General features: G+C 44.1%; 1 protein-coding gene across 2 annotated transcripts in view; it reads left to right on the forward strand.

The window, feature by feature from the left end:
• Nucleotides 1-25,874, forward strand: part of LOC120371080 (BEN domain-containing protein 5) — a 1,353,498-nt gene that overhangs the window by 1,116,380 nt on the left and 211,244 nt on the right. For both annotated transcript variants that reach the window (XM_039486580.1, XM_039486581.1), the window contains one exon: nucleotides 16,505-16,616. In XM_039486580.1, coding sequence (XP_039342514.1) covers nucleotides 16,505-16,616 — 112 coding nt within the window. The remainder of the gene's footprint in view (nucleotides 1-16,504; nucleotides 16,617-25,874) is intronic.

Consider the following 25,874-nt stretch of genomic DNA (forward strand, 5'->3'; position numbering starts at 1 on the left):
GGAAGCCTGGGAGCTGCAGCTAGGTTAAAAGGATGCACTCTCTTCTGAGCAGCGATGGAAATCTTTACCAAATGCATCGTAACCTACAGTCGAGTTCGAAAGTAAAGGACCTAAGGATGAGAGGAGATGTATATCATCAAATCCAATGACACGTCATACTTCTGGTACTGATACTTTCATATATGCATTAGAAAAGAAAACAAAAATAATTCCAGATGGAAGGTTGAGTTAAAGTAGCTATCACCACAGGATACATAGATAACATGTCAGTCACCCATATCTATTCAACTGCTGCTTAGTTACTCTCTCTGCTACACTGTAGTCCAACACACATACAATGATAGAAGGGATGTTAACCCAGCTTCCTAGCTAGATTCCCACTTGATTAATTATGTTCTGGCCACATAGAAAGTACCCTGCAGACTTAGTCTGGTGTGATTTTCTTTCTTGAGCTGTAATACCTGTTACCCTGTTAAACAGTTGCCACATTTTGCTGCAGAGGTAGCTGTGCTTCAACAGCAGGCGAAGTGAGATGTCTATGCAGAGGACGACTGGTTTGTTTCAATTTAGAATAATAGCACTTCTGGGTACAAATAGTCTGCCAATGTACCCTGGTAACTTTTGAACTCTGCCCAGGATGGGAAACTAAAATATGACATGTGATGCTACCTTTAAACAGTGTGTAGAAGTAGAGTTATTCAGAGATACCGTGACCATTGCCAGCTGCAGTGTCTGAGTCCTGAGGAAGGTTAGATGGCTGGATTAAAGTGAAGGGAAAGATACCCAAGGCATTGCATGTCTGGCATAGTAGTACCTTATATTTTTATAACACGTCTTATCCCAAATCACCTTAAACTGCAACAAATTGATAGACGGACGGGAGATAAGATTCACCAACCACTGAAATACTGGCTGAAGCATGACAGCTGTTTAACAGCACACTGCAGTGCTGCACAACCATTTAGGGCATGAAAACAGTCTAGTGCCTAAGTCAACCAGCAGGAGAATGGTTAGTAGTCAAAAAATAATTATTTTGGCCAAGACAGTAGGCTTATTGTTTTACCTTTAATTAATGGCAACAAGTGTTCAGGATCAGGGTTTTTATATCTCATCCAAAGATGTCTAACATGATTCTAGAGTATAGGTTTGTTTCCGAATCACCAGCACCACTTCCCGTGCCTTAAAAAACACCCAATTGGCCTGCCCCAGGCCATATTAGTTATATTTTTATTAAAATGAGATGGGTTTAGATCGGTGCACTTAGAAACGTCTCTCTCGTTATATTTATGGCTATCTCTCGTGTACCTGCATAGTTGTTACTACAAAGTATGGCCTCGAAAGGCACTTACTAGAAAGAGATTCCATTCAGAAACCATTGGTACCTTTTATTTTTTGATTTGTTGCAGTCTGCCACTTCTGTATGAAATTGTTACAATCTTGCTACCTAGTAACATTTCTTTCCCCCAAAGTAACTTTTTAAATATTTAGATACCCATGTTATCATTCCGTGTGCAATCGACACCAATAAAACATGAGCAAAGCAGGATGTACATATCTTTACATCCCTCTTGTACTTGCTAGAATATTTTTAAACTGATTTCAAGAAATAGGAGGGAATTGAAGGTAGAGTAACAAAAATGATAAGGGGATTGGAAGGATTGATCTATGAGTAATGATTTAAAGGAACTGAATATGTATATAAGTATGGCTGATAGCACTGCCTATTAATAAAGGGTATCCGACACTTCTCACTGTCAGCACGGTGGGCTGGACTAGATGACTTCTTGAGGTTCCTTCCAGCCCTAGATTTCTATTATTCTATAAAACCCTGCTTTCAGTTGCTTATAACTTTGCTAAGCGTTAGCCATTTCCACGCAGAGAGTCTGCCTCAGGCTGAGGGGTTTTTGTGTGGAAAATTTCAACCTAAATGACTGGGCTATTTTCAGGAGACTAGGGCAAAATATGTTGTTTTGTCCATAGTTTTAAAAAGTCTGATGATATTTTCTTTGAAAAGCTGTAGTGCCCCCATGCCTTGGAGCAAGGAAGTGCTGAGCGCTTCCAGCTGCAACTGAAATCAGTGGGAGCTGTGATTTGAACATATAAAGTGCTATATAAAGAATGCTAAGTACACTGAAAAATCAGATATTAAGCATCTCAAAGTGGGCACCTGAAATTGGTGGATACTTTTGTCCCTAAAGTCTCTCTGACTCAGCTCCCAACCTATTAAATGGGGAGAATGCCATCCCCTCACCTCTCAGGGGTGTTGTGAAACTAAGGAAATTAATCCTTCTCTCTTCAGAGGAGGGTTTAAATGGTGGGTTGTATAAGGCCCGGGGATTCACACTGAGTGAGGAGAACACCAATTATGGACGAGCTGCTCATTACATGAGATCTGTCCATTCTGTGTATTGAATGAGTCAGGCGTCCTATGGAAACAATGATACGTGCTCCTTTACTTAAAGGCTCCATAGGCACCCGGGGGCTGAAGCCCAAACAAGCTTAATTGTGTCATTTCCTAACTTCTGAGCGCTTGACTGTGAACCTTAATAATGTTTTTAATGTTTGTGTGTAATAGATGCTACAGCAAGATCCATGTACTCTTTCATCGAGCTTTGTATAGTGCCTCACTAGTCATCTACTGCTGACATGGTTACGCTGTCCATATACTTGAAGGATATAAATACCAAATAGGTATAGGTATACAAGTTGATATCACTAATAGTAATTGGGTGAAATATTAAAAGGGAAATGTTAGGTGAATATCAGTGTGACACATTTTGAGCTGCTCTGTAATAATTTATGAACCCTCTATTTTGACCTGGTTATTGGGGTGTTCACTATAAGCATATGTTGGGTTAGTTGACTAGAGCTTTATAAGAAAAACAAGCAAGAAGCTAAAGAGAGGTTCAAGGTAAGCCACCCTCAGAAAACACTTGAGTGGTATTATGGACAATACCCAAACTGTTGGTTGTGAAGCTGTTACCTTCTCCCCAGCCAACCTGCAAATCTAGTTGTGTCCAGAAGGTCCAAAGCCCAGGAAAACAGAAGAACAAAGGAACTCTGGCAGTTTTGAAAGGGTCTCTCTCTTGAGAAGGATGTCGTTGTTTGGGAGAGCCAGACTGACACCCAGGACCCACTGAGGTGTCTGAAGAATATAGTTCTACATGGGTTATCATCAGGAGATGGTAAGGCAGACATGCATGGAGAATGTTTATTGTTTTAAAATCCCTTTTCTCTAAATGATTTATCCTGTTGTTAAAGAAACATACTTTGGTTTAAGAATGCTGCTTGGTGGTTCTATTCACCATTGGTCACATACTCCCAAAGGGAAGAACTGCAAATGTTTGAACTCAGTTGCACCCGCTGGGTAAGCATAGCAGATACATAGAGTACCATACATAAGAATGGCCATACTAGGTCAGACCAAAGGTCCATCCAGCCCAGTATCCTGTCTTCTGGCAGTGGCCAATGCCAGGTGCTCCAGCTTCTGGCAAACAGAGGCTAGGGACACCATCCCTGCCCATCCTGGCTTATAGCCATTGATGGACCTACCCTCCATTAATTTCTCTAGTTCTTTTTTGAACCCTAGTATAGTCTTGGCCTTCACAACTGTGACGAGTTGGATCACAGAAACCCCCTGGGAGCTGCCACCTGATGTGCCAAGACTACTTCTACCCCTGCCTTCCCTGCCAGCTCGGGGCCCCAGCACCCTGTCTTGCTGAGCCACACACTCCCGTCTGCTCCAACAAAGACCCAGGGTCTGAATCATTTGCCCCAAAGTTGCATGTTTACCTGAAAGCAGCTAACAGAAGTGTTCCCGTCTTTAACACTCAGATGCCCAACTCCCAAATAAATCCGTTTTACCCTGTATAAAGCTTATGCAGGGTAAACTCATAAATTGTTCACCCTCTATAACAGAGAACATAAGGTCCATTCAAACATCCATCCTGCCAGACAGTGGCCAGCCCCAGGTGGTGAGGAACAGGGAGGGCAATGATCAGGCAATCTCTCCTCCTCATCTCCATCCATCCATCCTGCCATGATGATCTGGACTCCATTCTTATTCTTATCCATCCTTCCATTATCCATTTATTAGCTTAGCCAAGCCCCATTGATTTCCAGTTTCCCTTTTAACCATTTTAATCCTCTACAACCTCCTCCTGTCCCTTCAACCTCAAGGAGTTTGGAGTGAACTTAAGAACTTCAGAAGAACCTTTTTTATTATTTTTTTTTTATTTATTTATTAATTTCATTTTTTTCTTTTGTTCTTTTATTAATAAGTAAAAATAATAACTTTTCCACTTTCTTCTCATCTTCAATGATTTTTTATTATATATCTCTATCATTCTTTCCTCTTCCTCTTCTCTTCCAAACTTCTCTTCTTTTCTCTTTCCTCCTTTTCATTCCTTCTCTCTCCTCTAATCTTTCATTTCATTTTTCTTCTTCCTTCTTTCTTTTCCTCTTCTTTTCTTGTTTTTTTTTAGTGAGGAGACACACACTTTACTGAGATCCACTATATGGATGAATATATATATGGATATATATATATTCTCAGTCTTATTATATATTTTTTTATTTTCTATCCATCTTTTTTGATTTTTTTTTTACATTTTGTTTGCTTTCTGCACACACCTCACTGTATCCAACTAGACATCTATATCTCCAAGATCTTTTTCCTTCAAGATTCAAATTAGCCCCAGTCATGTCCCCCATCATGTTGTATGTATTTTTTTTTTTTTTTCCAATACATTTTTTTACATTTTATTTCATTTGCCATTTTTTTGCCATTTGCCCTTTTTTTTTGTTTTTTTTTGATCTTCTTCACAATCTGCTTTGGTGCTTTTCTCTTAACTCTCTTGTAGTTTAGTATCATCTGCAAACTTTCCACACCTCACTGTTTACCCCCTCAGATCATTTCATTTATGAATGAATTGAATATTAGGATTGGTCCTAGGACTGACCAACAGGGAACACACTACTTACCTCTCTCCATTCTGACCAAATTTTAATTCCCCTCCTTTCCCCCTGTCCTTCCCCAGTTCAGTTCTCAATCCATGCTTCCCTTTATCTTATCCCCATGACCTTTTATTTTAAGAAGAGCCTTTGGTGAGGGACCTGTCAAAAGCTTCTCTCTCTCTACTATGTCCACCCACTCCCCTCCCCCACACATTGTTTTTTTGACTCTTCAAAGAACTCTAATAGATTAGTAAGACACGATTTCCCTTTACAGAAACCATGTTGACTATTGCTCAAGAGTTTATGTTTTTCTATGTGTCTGACAATTTTAGAGATATGCACAGTTGTTTGCTCCCCCAGGTATTAATACATACTCTGAGTTAATTAATAAGTAAAAAGTGATTTTATTAAATACAGAAAGTAGGATTTAAGTGGTTCCAAGTAGTAACAAACAGAACTAAGTAAGTCACCAGCTCAAATAAAATAAAATGTGCAAATCTATGTCTAATCAAATAATCTCACCCTCAGAGATGCTTCAGTAAGTTTTTTTCCTCAGACTAGACACCTTCCAGGCCTGGGCACAATTTTTTCCCCTGGTACAGCTCTTGTTCCAGCTCAGGTGGTAGCTATGGGATTCTCCATGATGGCTCCTTCCCCTTTGTTCTGTTCCATCCCTTTATATATCTTTTGCATAAGGCGGGAATCCTTTGTCCCTCTCTGGGTTCCCACCCCCTTCTTCTCAATGGAAAGACACCAGGTTAAAGATGGATTCCAGTTCAGGTGACATGATCACATGTCACTGGAAGACTTCATTGCCCACATGTATACAGGAAGACTTACAGGTAAACACAGCCATCTGCAGACAATTATCCTGGAGTCATCAAGATTTCAAACCGCCATTAATGGCCCACACTTGCATAGTTACAATAGGCCCTCAGAGTTATATTTCATATTTCTAGTTTCAGATACAAGAGTGGTACATTTATACAAATAGGATGATCACACTCAGTAGATGATAAGCTTTATAATGATACTTTACAAGAGACCTTGTGCATGAAGCATATTCCAGTTAAATTATATTCACTCTAGCATATTTTTATAAAACCATATAGACTGCAATGTCACAACAACATCCTCTGGCAAGGAGTTCCATAGGTTGACTGTGTGTTGTGTGAAACATACTTCCTTTTGTTTGCTTTAAACGTGCTGCCTATTAATTTCATTGGGTGACCACTAGTTCCTGTGTTATGTGAAGGAGTTAAATAACACTTCCTTATTTACTTTCTCTACACCACTCATGATTTTATAGACCTCTATCATATCTCTCCTTATTAGTCTCTTATCCAAGCTGAGAAGTCCCAGTCTTATTAATCTCTCCTCATACGGTAGCCATTCCATACCTCTAATAATTTTTGTTGCCTTTTTCTGAACCTTTTCCAAGTCCAATGTATCTTCTTTGAGATGGGGCGACCACATCTGCACACAGTATTCAAGATGTGGGCGTACCATGGATTTATATATGATATTTTCTGTCTTATTATCTATCCCTTTCTTAATGTTTCCCAACATTCTGTTCGCTTTTTTGACTGCCACTGCACATTGAGTGGATGTTTTCAGATAACTATCCACAATGACTCCAAGATCTATTTCTTGTGTGGTAACAACTAATTTAAACCCCATCATTTTATATGTATAGTTGCGATTATGTTTTCCAATGTGCATCACTTTGCATTTATCAACATTGAATTTCATCTGCCATTTTCTTGCCCAGTCATCCAGTTTTGAGAGATCCTTTGGTAGCTCTTCACAGTCTGCCTAGGACTCAACTATCTTGAGTAGTTTTGTATCATCTGTAAATTTTGCCACCTCACTGTTTACCCCTTTTTCCAGATCATTTATGAATATGTTGAACAGGACTGGGCCCAGTACAGACCCCTGGGGGACACCACTATTTACCTCTCTCCATTCTGAAAACTGACCATTTATTCCTACCCTTTGTTTCCTGTCTTTTAACCAGTTCCCAGTCCAAGAGAGAAACCTTCCCTCTTATCCCATGACTGCTTATTTTGTTTAAGAGCTTTGGTGAGGGACCTTGTCAAAGGCTTTCTGAAAATATAAATACACTATAGCCACTGGATCCCCCTTGTCCACATGCTCGTTGACCCCCTCAAAGAATTCTAGTACATTGGTGAGGCATGATTTCCCTTTACAAAAAGCATGTTGACTCTTCCCCAACAAATTATGTTTCTCTATGTGTCTGACAATTTTGTTCTTTACTATAGTTTCAACCAGTTTGCCTGGTTACTGAGATCAGACTTACAGGCCTGTAACTGTCGGGGTCACCTCTGGATCCCTTTTTAAAAATTGACATTACATTAGCTATTCTCCAGTCACTTGGTACAGAAGCTGTCTGAAATGATAGGTTACAGACAACAGTTAGTAGTCCTGCCATTTCACATTTGAGTTCCTTCAGAACTCTTCAGTGAATACCATCTCGTCCTGGCGACTTACTACTGTTTAGTTTATGAATTTGTTTCAAAACCTCCTTTAATAACACCTCAATCTGTGACAGTTCCTCAGATTTGTCACCTAAAAAGAATGGGTCAGGTTTAGGAATCTCTTCTCGGCTCTATGAGCTCAGATCAAGTGTGAGTGGTCTCTTGGTCTGTCCGAGGCCGTGATCAAGTGTCTTGATGTTTTTGGTCTTTTGGCCTCGGGATGAGAACCTTGTCTGTGTCTCTGGGACCTTGAGGTGGAAATATTATCCTCAACTGTGAAGTCCGATGAAAAGAATTAATTTAGTTTCTCCGCAATGGCCTTTTCATCCTTGAGTGCTCCTTTATCCTCTCGATCATCCAGTGGCCCCACTGGTTGTTTAGCAGGCTTCCTACTTCTGATGTACTTAAAAAAAAATTGCTATTACTTTTTGAGTCTTTGGCTAGCTGTCCTTCAAATTATATTTTTACACTTCATTTGCCAGAGTTTATGCTCCTTTCTATCTTCCTCATTAGGATTTAACTTCCACTTTTTAAAGGATGCCTTTTTGCCTCTCACTGCTTCTTTTACTTTGTTTAGCCACAGTCAGGGGCGGCTCTAGGCACCAGCAAACCAAGCTGTTGCCTGGGGCGGCCAAATCTAGGGGGCGGCAGGCTGGGCCGGTGGACCTGCCGCAGTCATGCCTGCGGGAGGTCCACCGGAGCCGCGGACGACCGGACCTGCCGCAGGCATCCGCAGGCATGACTGCGGCAGCTCAAGCGGAGCCGCCGGACCCGCGAACCGTCCGCAGCCGTGCCCGCGGGAGGTCCGCTGTTCCCGCGGCTCCGGTGGAGCTCCCGCAGTCATGCCTGCGGCAGGTCCGCTCGTCCCGGGGCTCCGGTGGACCTGCCGCGGGAGCTCAACCGGAGCCGCGGGAAGAGGGGACCCGCCGCGGGACCGAGGAAGGGCGGCGCAGCACACCGCGCTGCCTGGGGCAGCCTATTTTCTAGAGCCGCCCCTGGCCACAGTAGCACTTTTTTGGCTCAGGTCATCTTAATTAATTAGCCTCTTAGAGCTGGTATGGCATCTTCTCTGTATGTGTATATGTACTTTTCTTACTATGTTCCAGTCTATGCATCCGATGAAGTGGGCTGTAGCCCCGAAAGCTTATGCTCAAATAAATGTGTTAGTCTCTAAGGTGCCACAAGTACTCCTGTTCTTTTTTGACTCTCTTACTGTGTTTTTTTTTTTAAAGTTTCTAGCTGTAACTGTAGCCCAGGACCCGGTCTAAAAGTGGGAGAATTGCAGATTGCCACCCCAGGAAAGGTAAAGTCATGAGGCCACATACCTGAGGAAGTGCACTCAGGGCTTCTCTACACAAACAATTAGAATTGCAGCAAGCCAGGCTGTGACTCGACTCTACACACTAGCCTGCTATGATCTAATTATTCCTATGCACTCTACTGACTTGCATTAACTGGTCAGATTCAAAGAGGGCTAGATCAAAGCATTCTAATGAACTGTTCATGCGCACCAGCAGGGTGCCCAGGGACCATGGCAGGCTAGCATGGGGGACATTCACACCACAGCTTGCCACAGACTAATTGTTCATTTAGACAATCCCTCAGAGAGACTGGAAGGGGGGACAGAGGTCAGCTAGCCCTGTAACCATGACATAAGCCTCATAGCAGTGAGTTCTGTTGGATTGTGCAATAGTCTCCCAAAGGAAGCCCCATCACTTGAAAAATTGAAAATCCAACTGGACAAAGCACTGGAGAATAAACTGTAAGGAGCAATCCTGCACTTGTCCCTGGGGACTAGCATATCTTTTGCAGCTTACTTCTCAGATTTTTTTATAAAATCACGGGAAAAGATTTTCCTGTCCTTGTAATGGACCTTGCCTTCAATATTCTGCTTTTGCTGCATGCACAGAAATCCTATTGACATCACTGAGAACTCAGTGTGCGTAGGGAGAGTAGAATCGCTGAACGGAGATGTGCTTTGCAGATCGGAGCGGGGAATTCTGCCCGTTTTCTCCTGGGTGCACGTGTCTGTGATGCCTATTACCAGCTATGGGAAATGCATGTGTTTGTCAGAAGAAGAAAATATCCCTTTGTGTTTATTCTTATTTAACACTGTTTACATAGAAAATAGCGAAACAGATCTCTAACCATCATGTACTATTTAAAACTGTCTCTGCACAGTGCAAAGCTCATTCTGCAAACATCTACTCCACCATGTGGCCTTTGGGAGCTAATGCTGCTCTGCGTGTCCACTTGTGTTCTGGCAGGCGTATACACTGCAGTGGTGATATTATAGCCTTTTGTGAGGGTTTCCAGGCTTGTAAATTACACATGCAAAATGTTGCCAAAAAAACAAAAACAAAACTCACCCTTCCATGGCTGTAGCTGAAACCATAGCTGTCTCACTACCTGATTGCCTTAAAACATGTCGGCTTGAATGAATCCCCTTTTATGAATAATAGGCAAATGCATAAATCACAACCCCCCAAGGACCCAAATGGTGAAATGCACACTAATGAAGACTCCAGCTTCTCCAGGGATGGCAGGTGAAAATTTGATTTGTAAAATGTCATGAGTCTAACAGGTTTAAAATAATATTTTCATTATAAGAAGCAAGTATTCAATTTCTTTTCCTTGAATTCACTCTCTTGTAGTGCACAGTGACTATTGCAGACTGCAGTCTCCCAGCAGTTCCTATGACACTTGCCTCGAAGATGAGCAACAATAGAGACCAATTACCCTCTGTCTCAACTCTTTTTATTGCATATGCCTGGACAAAAGTGTGATGCATCTCCTCCCCTGCCTCCTACCCCTTTTCAATTTCCGATCCTAACCCTGACCCGTAGTGCCATTTGCGGATTTGAACTTACAGGCTTTGTGTGCAGATTCACCCAGTACTGATCCAATGAACCAACAAAGCCGAAGGGAAGTGTGTATGGTTCTCTTTGTAATAAATCATATCCCATGAAAAAGGATTTCTTTAACTCCTTTACTCCATTATTCGCCATATCTCACCTTGTCGAAAAAGGTCTGTTAGCAAGAGACTCAGGAGCGTAGTAGGTGCAGGGAAGGAAAATGTAGTGTGGGGAAAGGAAGAATCAAAGCAAAGGGAAAGTTGGAGGTCCTGGAGATTTCTGTAACTTGGAGGTTCTTGAAAGGAAAGGCACAACCTGAAAGAAACATAAGCAGCCTTAACATTTTTATGGCCCGGCATTGGCCACGTCACTAAACCCTTCTCAATTCTAGCAAGAAACTAGAAGCGGTTTGCTAAAGCACCTGGGCAAGGGGTATTTCAAACCAGTGTTGGCTGAATCTCAGAATGTTGGGCAGTGATCTGAACAGAAACCTCCTAGCAGTTTAGATGCTAGTTTGAGCTGCTTTGCTTTTGTCAAGGTGGGCTGGTAACCTCTGGAAGTGGAGAGAGATGGGAACTGCAAACATTTTCAGTTAGTTTCCATTTCAGTATTGGAACTAATTTGCTTTGATTGGATTTGCGCCTCTTTATGGTGGTTTAGTAGCAGAAATGTTTGCCAAAATAGCGAATTTCAGGTGAATATTGGAGAATCTTAATGGAACTCAATTTCTAATTCATAAGCCCAAGTATCTGCAGCAGAAACCTGATTCTAAGAGTTGTGCTCATCCAGTCATGGAACAGAAACGTACAGTGTCCAGTGTAGCCTAAGCCAACACAGTTTGAATTTGCAAGTGTCCGGCATTTGAATGTTTTTAAATTATGTTAATATGGATGATCAACAGTAATTGCTGATTGCTCAGAAAGTTCATAAAGACATGGTTGGTTTCCATGGAGGTGAAAGTGGTGTCATAAAAGGAGGTTGGGATTTCCCATTGTGAATGATCAGCAGGATCCGGTGGCAAAGACAGAATGCTGCTTTCCTCCTTTAGACACACCAAAACATGCAACCACCTCCACCTTAATTCTGAATCACCTGCACCAACAGCCCAATCCATTTGAGTCTCTAGTTCAAAATTACCCACTTTGTTTTTAAAACCTTTCATTGGTTTGCTCCAACCCCTCTCATAGAGCTTGTTTCTCTCTACTTCCTTCACCTCTCCCTTCACTTACCTGAATTTTCCATCCTTCCTGCAGCCTCCCTGTTTTTTGAATGCGAGGCAGCTCTCTCAATCCGGTGTATCCTTCTGTATTGCTCCGCCCCAGGTCTCATTTCAAAGCTCATCTTCAAATGTAACTTTTCTCCCTCCGCTTTTCTCAGTTTCCCTCTCTCTTTAGGGTTGGTTTTGTACTGAATGTTTTAGTTTATTTCCTGTACAATATAAACACACCACTGCTGTATAATATACCACCCACGATCTTGCAATCTTTATGGGCCAGATTGTGGAGCTCTATGTGACACTGGTGAGGACTCACATGAGTAGTTGGCACTGAACCCAATGGCACTCATCATAGTACTCACCAGTGAGAGTAAAGGATGAAATATCTGGCCCTAAATCTTCAAAGTACAGTATGGTGCAGTGGAACGCGGTTCTTTTCCCATTGTAGGGTTGGGGTTTTGAAGCAGTGTGGGCTAGTGGATAGAACAATGATCTAGAACTTAGGAGACCTCAGTTCTGTTCCCTGGGTGACCTTCAGCAAGTCACTCCACCTCCTCTGCCTCACTTTCCCTACCTGTACAGAGGGGATAATGATACTATCCTCCTTTGTAAAGTGCTTTGAGGTCTGCTGATGAAAAGCACTGTATAAGAGGTAGGTGGTAGTAGTAGTAGTATTTCTCAGTTATGCTTGGAGTACCTGAGACATCAGTCAGCCAGTTAACTAATGGAAGCACCAAGCAACATATACTTGGGAAAAAAATTGGTCTAGGCTGTGGAGAGGAAATTTACAAAGGAATGCAAGATGCAAATGGCAAACTACCCAGCTGAAGCTGTCGCAGAGGATATATTGGACACACGAGAAACTGCATTACCTGAGAGTAAAAGAGTGTCATGAATGTAGGATCAGTAAAAGAGAGAGAAGGCGGGTGAGGGAATCTCTTTTATTGGACCAACTTCTGTTGGTGACAGAGAGACAAGCTTTCGAGTTTACACAGAGCTCTCCTTCAGGTGTGGGAAACACACTCAGAGTGTCACAGCTAAATACAAGGTGGAACAGATTGTTTAGCATAAGGAGTTAACGCATATTTCAAGGGACCATTCAAGGTGAAGGGACCTGTTAACACCTCTCTGATCATTCGGGGGGGTGGGAGGAGGGACCTGGGGCAGAGGAGGGAAATTAATGGGTTTATAGATTGTTGTAGAAACCATAATTCCAGTGTCTCTGTTCAGTCCATGATTTTCAGTGTATAGCAAAGTTATGAATTTAAACTCCCCCGCTCACCTTTTTGAAGATACTGTGCTGATTTCCTTTGAAGATGAGGACTAATAGGTCAGATATAGAATCACAGAAGATTAGGGTTGGAAGAGACCTCAGGGGGTTACCTAGTCCACCCCCCTGCTCAAATCAGAGTGATCACTTTTTGTGAAAAGTGTTCACCAGCAGGTGATAATGGTGTATTTGTCTCATCATTTTTCAGTGAGTTCCTTTGATAGTGTAGCGATTAGTTTCGCCCACATATTTGTTATTGGGGTATTTAGTGCACTGGATGAGATACACCACACTGTGTGATAAACATGTGCTGGACCCATGGATCTTGAAAGGTGTATTATTGGGGTGGGGTGTTGATCATCGTAGCAGTGGAAATATGTCTACGGGTTTTGCATCTGTTGTTCTGGCAGGGTCTGGATCTGTTAAGTTGGTGTGTCCGGGTCTGTGGGGAGCTTGCTTCTGATGTTGAGCTTGGAGAGGTTGAGAAGGTTTTTTGAAGGCCAAAAAAGGGGTTCAGAAAAGATTTCTTTCAGCGTGTGGTCCCCATTGAGTATGGATCTATAAAAGTCATGCAGGAAGCTCTCACCATATGCTTTGGCCATGTCCGGTTATGCATGAGTTTTGGGAGACTGTTTTACCTGAAATAAGATCAATAATCAAATCTGAAGTGCCACGGAAAACAACTTTGTTTCCGTAGAGATGGCACAAGTGTGCAAGAGACGAATAAAGAAAACACTATGAATGCAAATTAGTCTGTAGGTAAATAAGAAAAAAAGATTTGAAAAAAAGTAAAAAGAAAACTGAACACTGCTACAAAACTGGAAAGACATACTAATGCCCATATCAAAGAGTAAATTAACTGTTGCTTCAATAGAGGTGAGATACAGCGATATCATAGACTGACTAAATGATATTCAGAAATTAGTCTGGGATCATATTAAGTAATGTTGGGAGGATCATCCCAACTGAATAACTTGTCAACATGTGCTTCTAGTTTTTGTTTCTGAAATGTTGGTGCAAAATTCTCACATTTATTTGTTGCATAATATAGATCCTGAAATTCATCATAAAGAATGATTCATAGGAAATTTGCCCTGTGTTGTTTAGTTACAGAAATTATGCATAATTGTTTCTGTTCCTTGGTTGGATGAGTTATGTAACTAACAATTGCTGAGCAAACACCAATTTGCAGTTCCTGTTTGCACTTTGTTGTTTGGGGTTTTTTGTGCTCTATAGCCTGGTCAGATGACCACGGAAAATGAACAGGGTGGAATAAAAAATTGTTTGTTTTCTGTGATGTTACTACTTTAAAATATGTTTAAATGTAAATGAGCTGGTCTAGTCATGCAGGAGGTATGATTTCTGGCACTGAGCTCCTACAAAAGACGTCCTGTGGAGTCAGCATGCTGTGTTGTAGCGTGGTTTGCCAAACAGCAAGAAAATTCATTGTGAGCATGAAGGTTTCTAAGTCTGCAAAACAAAAAGGCGGTTAGCATGATTCTGAGCTCTTACCAGTCCTACACCATTTACTTTTCAGTGGCGATACTCCTGATACCAGTGCCAGTGAGGTCAGAAGCAGGCATTGTGAAAGGAGCTGAGCAGGAATGGGGTTTTCTGTTCTGCAAAAAATCAAAGATTTTTTTTTTTTTTTGTTCCATGTGAAATGAAACAAATGTGTTTTGTTTTGGAGAAGAGCAGGCTGCCTGGCTCCCCGGCTGCCAAGGTGACAAAATGGTCAGGTTGCCCAGCCATCCACCTGACCTTTAGGTGGGCAGCCTGGGGAACTGGCCAGGTGGGGAACCAGCTACCTGACTTCCTGAGTAACCAGGGGAACTGGCCTCCTGACCAGGGCCGGCTCCAGGCACCAGCTAAGGAAGCAGGTGTTTGGAGCGGCTAATACAAAGGGGCGGCACTCTGTCCTCTATTGGGGCAGCCCGTCCGGGTCTTCGGCAGCAGGTCCCTCAGTCCCTCTCTTCCTCTTTGAGCTGCCATCGAGGAAGAGAGGGAGTGAAGGACTCACCACTGAACTTCCGCCAAAGAATGGAGCAGCACGATTGAGTTGCCATCGGAGAGCCGCTGATTGGCTTTTTTTTTTTTTTTTTTTTTTGCTGCTTGGGGCGGCAGAAACACTGGAGCCGGCCCTGCTCCTGACTTCCCAGGTGACCACCTGGGAGCAATCATTCTGCTGCCTTCCCACAAGCCCTGCCCTGATGGAGTGCCTGAGAGGTGGGAAGCTGGAGCCAGGAGAACCCACCTGCCAATTGATTGGCTGCTTGCCTGGTCTGTCATAAATTTTGACAGAATCGATACATTCTTGAAGAACTCTGTTCTGTTGGAAGGTTTCTGACCAGTTCCAGTGTTTTAATTTAATTTTGTAGTTTCAACCCCACACTTTACTCTTCTAAGTTGTGCATTTTGTGTTTCTATCCAAGCCTGTGCTTTGGCTCAGCATTTAGGATGTTGGGTATTTTCCTTTCATTTTTGCCTATTACATGTAAAGTCGTAACTCCTAGATTCTTAAGATTTTTGTTAAACGACATTACTAGAGCAAATCTCTATTGTTTGCATAGGTGTATTTAAAAGATTAAGATAGCACAGGCCTTCACACAATAGTTTGGGGATCAACGAAAGCTCTTTACGTCTCAAGAAGCTTTAGGGCTTAGTAGCAAGTTTGATTGTATTGTTTAGTTTTATATATAGGAAAAATTGTATCTTTGCCTGGGGTTGTCTGTTATTGTTTCTGTTGACGATCAGTGTGATTCCTGCATTGCTGAACCATATCCCCTGGTCAGATCTTGCTCTGCCAAGGGGACAATTATTTGTTGCACTTGATGCCCAAAAGTGGAGTAGATGACACCTGAAGTGGACAGCAGACGTGACCCCTGCCCTGAAGAGTTTATAACCTGTGGGGCTCATTCTGCGTCCCCTCCTTGTGTTCAGAAGTACCTCACTCTGCCAGTAGTCTGGATGACTGTAGAGGGACTTTTTGAGAGGAAGATATAACTCAACATGAGTAAGGGGGACAGTATCAGACTCGAAATTAGACCATGAAGTACCAAGAGGAATACGAGTCAGCAGGGAGAGAAGAGGAGTTAGAAGTAGCATGTATGATCTCACATTAATAAGATTACATGGTTGATCTGCTCAGTAAGGGCTAGTTCATGGCATGATAAAGTAAATAGGGTTGGGCTTTCTTTTCGTCCATCCCTATTCCATGAAGCACTCAAGCACCCTCTTAATGTCCATTGACTTCCATGTGCTTAAGGACTTTCCTGAACAAGGGCTTCACTGAGGATGAACTTAGGAGCATGGTGGGTCAGCTTAGGCGCAACCTTGAAGACATAGCTGGTTCGTGGAAGAACGCGGGCAGACAGTCATGGGCTAGGTGGGCGAATGGACTGTTGAGACGGTCATTGGTCACATTGGGGAGGTGAAGTGGAAAAGGACAAAGCTGGCTGAAACGGAGGTTGAGGGAACAATGATATGAAGGGTAAGAAGCTTAAATGTGAGTCACCAAAGGTGCTGTTACAGAAATCCTGCCAACCAGGTCATGACAGGTCACCGCTTGATCTCTCCTACTGCTCTGGAGAGAACTTGCCTTGTTTTTTGTGAGGGGCTGTGTACCAACCAGAAGGACTTCCACCTAATTCTGTCTGACATGGGTATAAGTTGAAGACCATACTGATGGCTATTTTGTGTGTTTGTACAGGTGCTCCTTGATGGGGTTTGATTTAAACCGGCACTGGGTGGATCCGTCTCCCTGGGCTCATCCCACGCTGCATGGAGTAAAACAGCTCATCATTCAGATGTACAACAATCCGGTGAGTGGGGACATTTACACTGGAAAAGCATCTTCCCCAAGGTACAGCATTGCATTGCATTGCATAGGCAGAGCCTGCAGGCTGCTGCAGGCAGCTGGCAATTCTGACTTGGACAGATCCTGGCAAACCTTCAAAGAGGGAACCAAGCAAATACCACCTCTGCTGCATGTCGTCAGGGAACATTTTAAGTGTTGTTTGTCATCGGGAACGTTCGAGTGGAGAGAGCAAGTGAAAATAAGTTCAGCACAGATTATATATGGAATAGTGCCAAACGCAGGGCCCATATTCAATTGAGCAGCTCTCTTAATGTCTTGAGCTGGATTCAAAACAGCAGGCCCCTGAAATTGAATTACCAAGTGGTACTGATGTTAATCCAGAGGTCTGGTAGGCGTTGCTATGTAGCGTATGGGCAGGAGGGAAATAATATTTGTAAATATTCCATAAACACACACACACAGGCTCGGTCAGAGAAGCTGAGATGTTTGTGAAGTGAAATCTCTGCTAATCAGAGGAGATGCATTGCAGGGAATGTGGGGAAGAGGAGGAGGAGGAAGGCAGACAGTTATTGAATGTTTGACATCCAAGTGGAGAAGGATTATTGAACACGCAACCTGAGGAAAAACCACTGAACAAAGATGGAGACGGGCTGGGGAAAAAAGAAATGATTCTAGGCACTCTCTGGGAAATATGAGGGGATTTTATAGACATTGTTTTGCTGTGTGGAATTCTTGATATTAATTTGATGATTATGCTTTCCATTTTGCTGATTAGGAGTGTTTCTTTCACATAAACTGAGGTTTTTTTGTGTGTGTGTGTGTGTGTGTGTGTGTGTACAATGGCATGGCTTGGCACCTCACGAGACAGAGGCACTGCTACTCCTGGGTAGTTAGTCCTAGTGCTAGCTTCTCCCTCTAACCCCATGGCTTGCCAGTGCACCCCATGCCCAAAATAGCCTATAACAACAACGTCCGTAGAGGAGTGGCTTCAGGGTAAGGTAAGTACTCTGGAGTGGAATTCCACTGCAAGAAGAACTTATTTAAATTGTGAGCTTTTTGAGGCGGGCTCCACCTTTGAATTCTGTGTTTGTGCAGTACCTAGCACAACCAGGTTCTAGACTGTGATGGGAGGCTCCTAGCTGCTGCAGCAGCACAAATCAAAAAGAATAATAATAAAGGAAGAAGCTGCCCAGGCAGGGTCTATTCTCCCTCTCTTTTTCCACCCCAAAGAGCAACCAGACTCTCTTCCAACCTGGTGCAGAGGGCTTGCAAGCTGCATCATCAGAGAAGACTGTTTCTCCCAGGGATAAAGTGGTCCTTGAGTCTAACGGGGAAGCAGTGTGGAGAGAGCTCACTAGATAGTATCCGTATCAGTTGTGTTACTAGCGGAGGTCAGTAGCAGTAAAATGAAATTTGCCTTTGGATAAAAATATTTCTTTAGCTTGGGCCTCACCCTGAGGAGTTCTGACCTCATTCGGGGCTGCCAATGCTCAGCAGCAGCAGCAGCTCTCAGAGCCAAACTGTCTTCTAGCACTAAATGATATGCTATGGGACTGCTCTTTTCCTGGGCAAGTGCTTTACCGCTAGTCCCTCTGAGCCAGTTTAATATTTGCATGAGCTGACAATAAGCAAGGGGCTGGGAAGAAGAGAAGGAGGGAAGAGTTGCCTCAGAGGGAGGAAATGAGACCACACGTGGGCCTTTCCGCTATAGCATTGATTAATTTTATTGGTACACATTCAGGCCGACGCCCTCCCTAAGCAGACGTCCAGCACAAAGCTTCTGAATCGCTTAGTCTTAAGTATTGCCCAGGTGTAAATTTCACTCTCAGGTGCTATGGTGAGGAGCACATGTTAAATGTCTGGATACCCAGATGGACAGAAAGACAAAACAGATCCGTGTCTCTTTCCTATTCTTGTCAAATGGTAACTGATCTGGGAATGAACATGTAAGATAGTGTTAACCCTCCTGCTTCCTCTCCTTCTCAATACAACAAAACAAAAAACAGAAGAAAATGAACTGAAATAAAATGCAAAATGCATTAGAAAACTACCCTAATCCCTCCCACCCCACACGCTCTCAAGCATAAAAATGTGCCACTTCCAAGATCGGTCATGGGGAACTGCCCATAAGAGATTGGATTGTTTAAAGCGAAGGAAGTCCAGCTTAATGTTGCTATCCTGTAACAGCTTGGTGCAGCCCCTTTACATGTATTCATTTCCTTAAATCATTTAAGGAAAATTAGCTGCCATAACAACATAAAGCCGCTTTTTAAATATTGCAATTTAGGAGGATTTTTCTTCTTCTGCAGTCTGGAAGATAAGCTGTTTCCTTTGAAAAAGTTCACTCTGTATGTAGGGGCGAGTGACATGGGAATAAGTGAAGCAGTTTTAGCTCTCTCTCTCTCTCTGAGACTTACGCGTGCATACACACACACACTCTGCCATAGCTACAGTGAGTTTGGCATAATCCAATCCAAGGGTATTTAACCATTTACTGTAGTTCCTTGTAATAGGATGGCCACCTCCAGAGCTATCCCTGAGGGCCTCAGAGACAGCCCTGCAGGTAACTCTCTGCCTTGATTTCCCTCTTCCCAGGGGCTGATTGAGGAAAGATTAAAGAGGCTGGGACTCTTCAGCTTGGAAAAGAGGAGACTAAGGGGGGATATGATAGCAGTATATAAAATCATGAGTGATGTGGAGAAAGTGGATAAAGAAAAGTTATTTACTTATTCCCATAATACAAGAACTAGGGGTCACCAAATGAAATTGATGGGCAGCAGGTTTAGAACAAATAAAAGGAAGTTCTTCTTCACGCAGTGCACAGTCAACTTGTGGAACTCCTTACCTGAGGAGGTTGTGAAGGCTAGGACTATAACAATGTTTAAAAGGGGACTGGATAAATTCATGGTGGCTAAGTCCATAAATGGCTATTAGCCAGGATGGGTAAGGAATGGTGTCCCTAGCCTCTGTTTGTCAGAGGATGGAGATGGATGGCAGGAGAGAGATCACTTGATCATTGCCTGTTAGGTTCACTCCTTCTGGGAGGCATGTGGCATTGGCCACTGTCGGTAGACAGATACTGGGCTAGATGGACCTTTGGACTGACCCAGTACGGCCGTTCTTATGTTCTGATTGCCTGCCTGCATTTTCCACCATATCTGATATGGTGGTCCTGCATCTGATATGGTGGAGTGCACTCCTGTGGCAGGCCATGGCATGATCAGTGAGCCTGCCTCAGTTTCCCCCTTTCTCCTGTAGTTCCCCAATAACTCTGCCTCAGCTTTCTGTACATGAATAGTCCTTTGTGGGATTAGTTTATTAGAAAAGTCCCAGAATTCCCCGGCACAGTGAAGAAAGTACCTCATCTGTTCTTCACTCCCTCACAACTCAACACGTGAGAGACGCTCCAAAAGAAAAGGACTCGGAATGGGGGTGTGGAGCCAAAGCTGCATAGCAAGTGCCTTGACAATCTGCCAGCCTGCTTGTCTCATCAGTCAGGGTGAGAGATTGTTAATTCAAATCCTATCCTTCTAGTATGCTCAGCTTAGCTTGCGTTTTTGTTTATTTATGAGGTAATCTGCGTTGATCTGTTTGCTATCCCTTATAATCACTTAAAGTCTATCTTTTTGTAGTTACTAACCTTGTTTTATATTTTAACATAAACCAGAGTGCCTTTAACTGAAGTGTCTGGGGGAAATCTCAGCTTGGTTACCGCAAGTGTGCATATTCCTCTCCACATTGAGGGAGGGGCAGACATCTTAATGAGCTTACACTGTACCGATCCCTGTGCAGTGCAAGACAATCTATTTTTGGGTTTATACTGCAGAAGGGGATGCATGCCTGGGGAGCTGGAAGCTGGCTGGGGTCTGCTGTTTACACTCAGGTAGCCCAGTTTGGGTGCCACAGGCTGTCGTGTTGAGTGATAACAGGGCCTGGGTGAGGCTGGCTGTGTCCCCAATCCAGCTGTGTGTCTTAGAGGGGCGCAGTGGTTCCCACAGCTCCCAGACTGCACACCTGGGGTAACAACCCATTACAAATGAGATGGTGACAAATAGTTGGAATGGGCGGGGGAGGCAGAGACAGAACAGGGATGGGCCTGGGGCAAATGGGGTCAGCTGGTGAAAAACAGGAGCAGCCGGGTCTGCGACCACTAAAGAATACTGCTCTCCAGAACCCAGCATGGAACCCAGTGAGTTTCCCCATTCCTATGCTGTCAACATATGGTTGTGAAACCCACTGGCAAAGCAGCCCTCTAGTGCTGGACCACATAGAGGATGACAACTTACTACTGCTATCAGTTATTCCCTTAGCTCAAGTCACAGAGGTCTGTGCTAGGGATTGAAAGGTTCCAATCCAAGTTGGTGTCAATATGATGCCACAGGACGGAAACCCCTTTCTGGGTTTCAGAGCCCAGGCTTCAACCTAAGTGGGAACATCTACATTGCTATTTTTAGCCCTGTAACACAGCCCCCATGAACAGCGGCGGCTCTAGCAATTTCGCCGCCCCAAGCACGGCGGCACACCGTGAGGGGCATTCTGGTGGTCGCTGGTCCCGCGGCTCCGGTGGACCTCCCGCAGATGTGCCTGCGGAGGGTCCGCTGGTCCCACGGCTCCGGTGGACCTCCCGCAGACGTGCCTGCGGAGGGTCCGCTGGTCCCGCGGCTCCGGTGGACCTGCGGATGCACCACCGGAGCCGCGGGACCAGCGGACCCTCCGCAGGCACGTCTGCGGGAGGTCCACCGGAGCCGCCTGCCGCCCTCCCGGCGACAGGCAGCGCGCCCCCCGCGGCGTGCCGCCCCAAGCACGCACTTAGCACACTGGGGTCTGGAGCCGGCCCTGCCCATGAACCAAGTCAGTTGACCCAGGTTCTGAAACTCACGGTCATGGATTGTTGGCTTGTTTGCTTGCTTGTTTTTGTGCAATGTAGGCATACCCTAATTTTGTGTTCCTCATTTTGTAGAGGACCACTCTCAGCTGCAACTGAAAAGAATAGGAGCCGTGCGTTGAATTTACAAGGTGCTATATAATGCTAAGTACTATGAAAAAATCAAGTACTAAGCATCTCAAATTGGGCACTCCAAATGACTGGACGCTTTTGACATTAATCCCTCTGTGCTTCAGTTCCCAATCTGTAAAATGGGAATAATCCCAACATATCTGTTTGTGGAGCTCTCAGTTACCGTAGTGATGAGCATCCTATAAAAGCTCAGGAGGAAATTAAGAAATCTGTCATCAAAGCAGGGTATGAATGGTTTGCAATAAAGCCTAGGGCCACACGCTGAACAATGAGACTAAAACAAAATATCGAATAGCTGCTTCTTCAATGAACACCATCCATCATGAGTATTGAATGAGGCAAAACATAGTCTGTGCTCCTGTAACTGAAGTCTGTATCCGAATGCAGACGCACAAAAGGGCTGAATTAATGCTCCACAGGCCACCTGAGATGATTTTTAAGTGTGTGGATTGATTCCTCAGGAAAGGGGCTGGAGTGGCAGTTACGAAGCCAGAACAGGTACATGTGGGAAGCGGCAGTAGCTTCTGCCCGCTGCCCTGCCTGCATGCCTCAACACTGCCTCAGAGACCACTGCTGGCGGTGGGAGGGGAGTTGGAGCTCCACAGCTGTGACGTTATTGATATAAATTGGGACCATATAGAACATGGGTTGCAACCAAGGTCCTGTAGTGGCACCAAATCTTAGGTAAAGGGGGTCATATAAGGTGTCTAAGACCAGGTTATGGGTTGCTGGTTATGATTATGCTGTCTGTGTGCATGTATCATTTTTAGTTGAAGTTATGTATATTGGCTCTATACTGTCTGTATTTCAAGTTGGTGATGTGCTTCTGGGTGATATCCCAGACAAGTTGGTGTTAGCTCTGCTTAGCCTGCTTGATGGCCCATTAAGGACCATCAGCTACACAGCTGACCCATGGACAGAAGGCAGGTACGCCTTATGACTCAGCGAAGTATGCAGGGACTGGCCCATGTGACTCCAGACTCCATTTTGCTGTAATTTTCCACAGTGGGAACAAAGAGGTTCTTACACCTGGAAAAGCCTATATAAGGTTGATGCATCATCTCCATCTGGTCTTTGATCCTGCTTCTTACCTCTGGAGGGACTTTGCTACAAGCTGAAGCTCTGCACAAAGGACTGAGGACCCATCCCAGTGGGGGATGTACTCCAGAGACTTGATTTGAACCTGCAGTTTACTCCATCACTGCTGCAAGCCTGAACTAAGAACTTTGCCATTACTGTATGTAATTGATTCCATTTAACCAATTCTACCTCTCATTTCTACCTTTTTCCCTTTGTAAATAAACCTTTAGATTTTAGATTCTAAAGGATTGGCAACAGCGTGATTTGTGGGTAAGATCTGATGTGTATATTGACCTGGGTCTGGGGCTTGGTCCTTTGGGATCAAGAGAACCTTCTTCTTTTATTGGGGTGTTGGTTTTCATAACCATTTATCCCCAGGACGAGTGCACTGGTGGTGATACTGGGAAACTGGAGTGTCTAAGGAAAATTGCTTGTGTGACTTGTGGTTAGCCAGTGGGGTGAGACCAAAGTCCTTTTTGTCTGGCTGGTTTGGTTTGCCTTAGAGGTGGAAAAACCCCAGCCTAGGGCTGTGACTGCCCTGTTTGAGCAATTGGTCCTGATTTGGCACTCTCAGTTGGGTCCCTCCAGAACCGCATCGTCACAACAGCCCATTCAGGTTTTGATCCTGCAAGGTGCAGAGCACCCTGGCCTGATGCAGCAAAGTTTTTGAGCATGCTTAATAGTTCTCCCGATGCTTAGGCGTGTGGCTAGTTTGCTCGGTCCTTGGCCTCTTAAGCAAGTGTTTTTGGGCTTTGAGGTGTGAACACCCATCCACCACAGACTGAACTGGGAATGTCCTCTCGTTTCCCGCAGGCCATTAAGGAGTAATTGAATGATAATGATTTAGGGTCACTAGTGATTGTATCAAAGGACGTGACCTGGAGATTACATGCTTCCTAGCCATTTGCAGTTTCCCAAGCCATCCAGTCCCCCATAAAGAGAGTATGTTTAACTGGGGTTCAAAATAAGTTAGAAGAAAATATTTTGTATATCCAGCATAGCAGCCAAGAACCATAGACTCCAGAGTTCGTGTTTATACGGTAATGTAGCAGGAGAGCTGGCACCTTAAATGACATGGGCCCGATCAGGCTCCAGTGCTCATTAGAGAACTCACTGCTCCTTTCCTTCAGGGGTAGGAAGGCAATTGTGGGTGGGGGTCATCTTTAAACTTCCCCAGGCCAGAGAGTCAAAGCCAGAGAGAGATGAAGGAGGGTGATCCTGCTGATGTCCCCAGGGACAAGAGCAGGAACTATATCTAGGAAGGAAACACGACAGAGAAGCACCCTGGCTAAAGGGCTGGAGTGAGGCATGGTGAGCGATGTCAGAACTGTACTGGAGGTCTGCAATGTGGTGAGAGACGCCGGAACTGTATTTGGGAGAAAGAATGGCTAGATACATTCAGAGTGGAAATCAGATGTACATTTTTAACCGTGAGAGTAATTAACCATGGGAACAATTTACCAAGGCTTCTGGTGGATTCTCTGTCACTAGCCATTTTTCAGTCGAGATCGGATGCTTTCCTAAACGATTTGCTCTAGTGTCAGCTGACTCGGTCCAGCCACCGGGGTTTTATTGCAGTGTAGGCATTCCCCAAATGTTCCCTCTTCTCCATGCCCCTCCTCATTCCTCTTTTAGGGTCTGACTGCACAGCATCATAACTTTGGGTCCTTGGGACCCATTCTGGTGGACTCAGTGTTTCTAAGCCCATTCTTGAGCATCCCCATTGCATTGTATACCTGGGTTTACAATTACTGGAGCCGGGTCTCGCAACTGTGCTAACAGGCCCATACTGCACTGTGCAGCCCTTCTGGCTTGGGCGTGCTGCTTGAACTGTATCTGCAGTATAAAATTATACGGCTGCCACAGTGGGATTCGGACTCCCCCCACCCCAGACGGTGGGTTCTAGGACCCAGATCCTGAGTGCTTGCTGACCTGATTCAGAAAGATTTGAGTGGACGATAGGGGGCTTTGAGCTCAAACCTGAGTCTGAGCCTGGGTTTCCAATGCAGTGTAGACATATTCGTATAGACCCTGTTCCTCAGAATTCTACTATCTTCCCCTTTGCAAGACCGTCTCTTTGCGGCTCCAGCTATTTATGGCCCTTTTGGCCCCTGACCAGTGTGAGTGTTGCTTACCTTTCATGCTCTGACATCCCCTATGCTTCTGATAATGCTTTGGTCACTCATGAGATCTGCTTGGCTCAGTTGCGGGCTGTTTAATTGTCATTCAACTCCCTTTCTCCCAGCCTGGCTTCAGGTGATAGCATCTAAAGGGGTTGCCATCAAGGGTTATAGGACTAATGTTTTGCCCACCCTAAAAGTGGAAGAATATTTTACAGTGGCCTCCTGATCCTGGACAAGTCTGCTGATACAATGTTCAAATTGTGAAAACAACTCTGTGGTGGCCCTATAAAAACAAACCCAGCCTTTCTTGTGCATCATGGACACGTGCTCACCCCAGGTCTCAATGAAATATTGCAGGGTGGAAATCTGGATCCATATTTTCCAGTATCACTGGTGATAAAGGGAAAAGGCTTATTTGGGGGCCAGGCAGTGTGGTCCAGCGGATACATGGGTCACTTCACTAGGAGTCAGGTGATCTTTGTTTGAAACCTGCTTTCATATCCTGCAGCACAAAGCTATCTGCAATGACAACATTGTTTTAATGATTTCCCACTGTCACCCCACTCGGCAGTGCTATGTTCCTCTCCAGACAACTCAATAAGAAAAACACAGCTCATCTCCCTGTTGCACACATTGTGCTGGAGTTTGACATAAATTTTCCTTTTGGCAGGTCAGCAAATTGTGTCAGTCTTATAGGCTCCACTTCCACTCGTATCCTAAAATGATGTTATTAGTATTATCATCAATGCGATACTGTACGGTTGACACATAAAGTATAATAATAGACTTTGCAGGATTTTTGTGTCAAAATTGCACACTTAAGCTTCCTACACTACGAGCCTGCAAGGGGTATTATTGAATCTAACATTTGAATGTCTGAAAGCAATTGTTTTCTGCTCCATATTTCCACCACACACACTCAGATTTGCCAAACCCTTATGTATCATAGCAGCAAAGTGGAGCATATTTCATAGCAGAGCTCAAAAACTAATCTGCACTCCTACTCAAACTGTTTTGAATGTTAATAAATGAAGTGGGGGAG

This window comes from Mauremys reevesii, linkage group 8 (genome assembly GCF_016161935.1).
Source record: "Mauremys reevesii isolate NIE-2019 linkage group 8, ASM1616193v1, whole genome shotgun sequence".
In the NCBI taxonomy this organism is placed as follows: domain Eukaryota; kingdom Metazoa; phylum Chordata; order Testudines; family Geoemydidae; genus Mauremys; species Mauremys reevesii.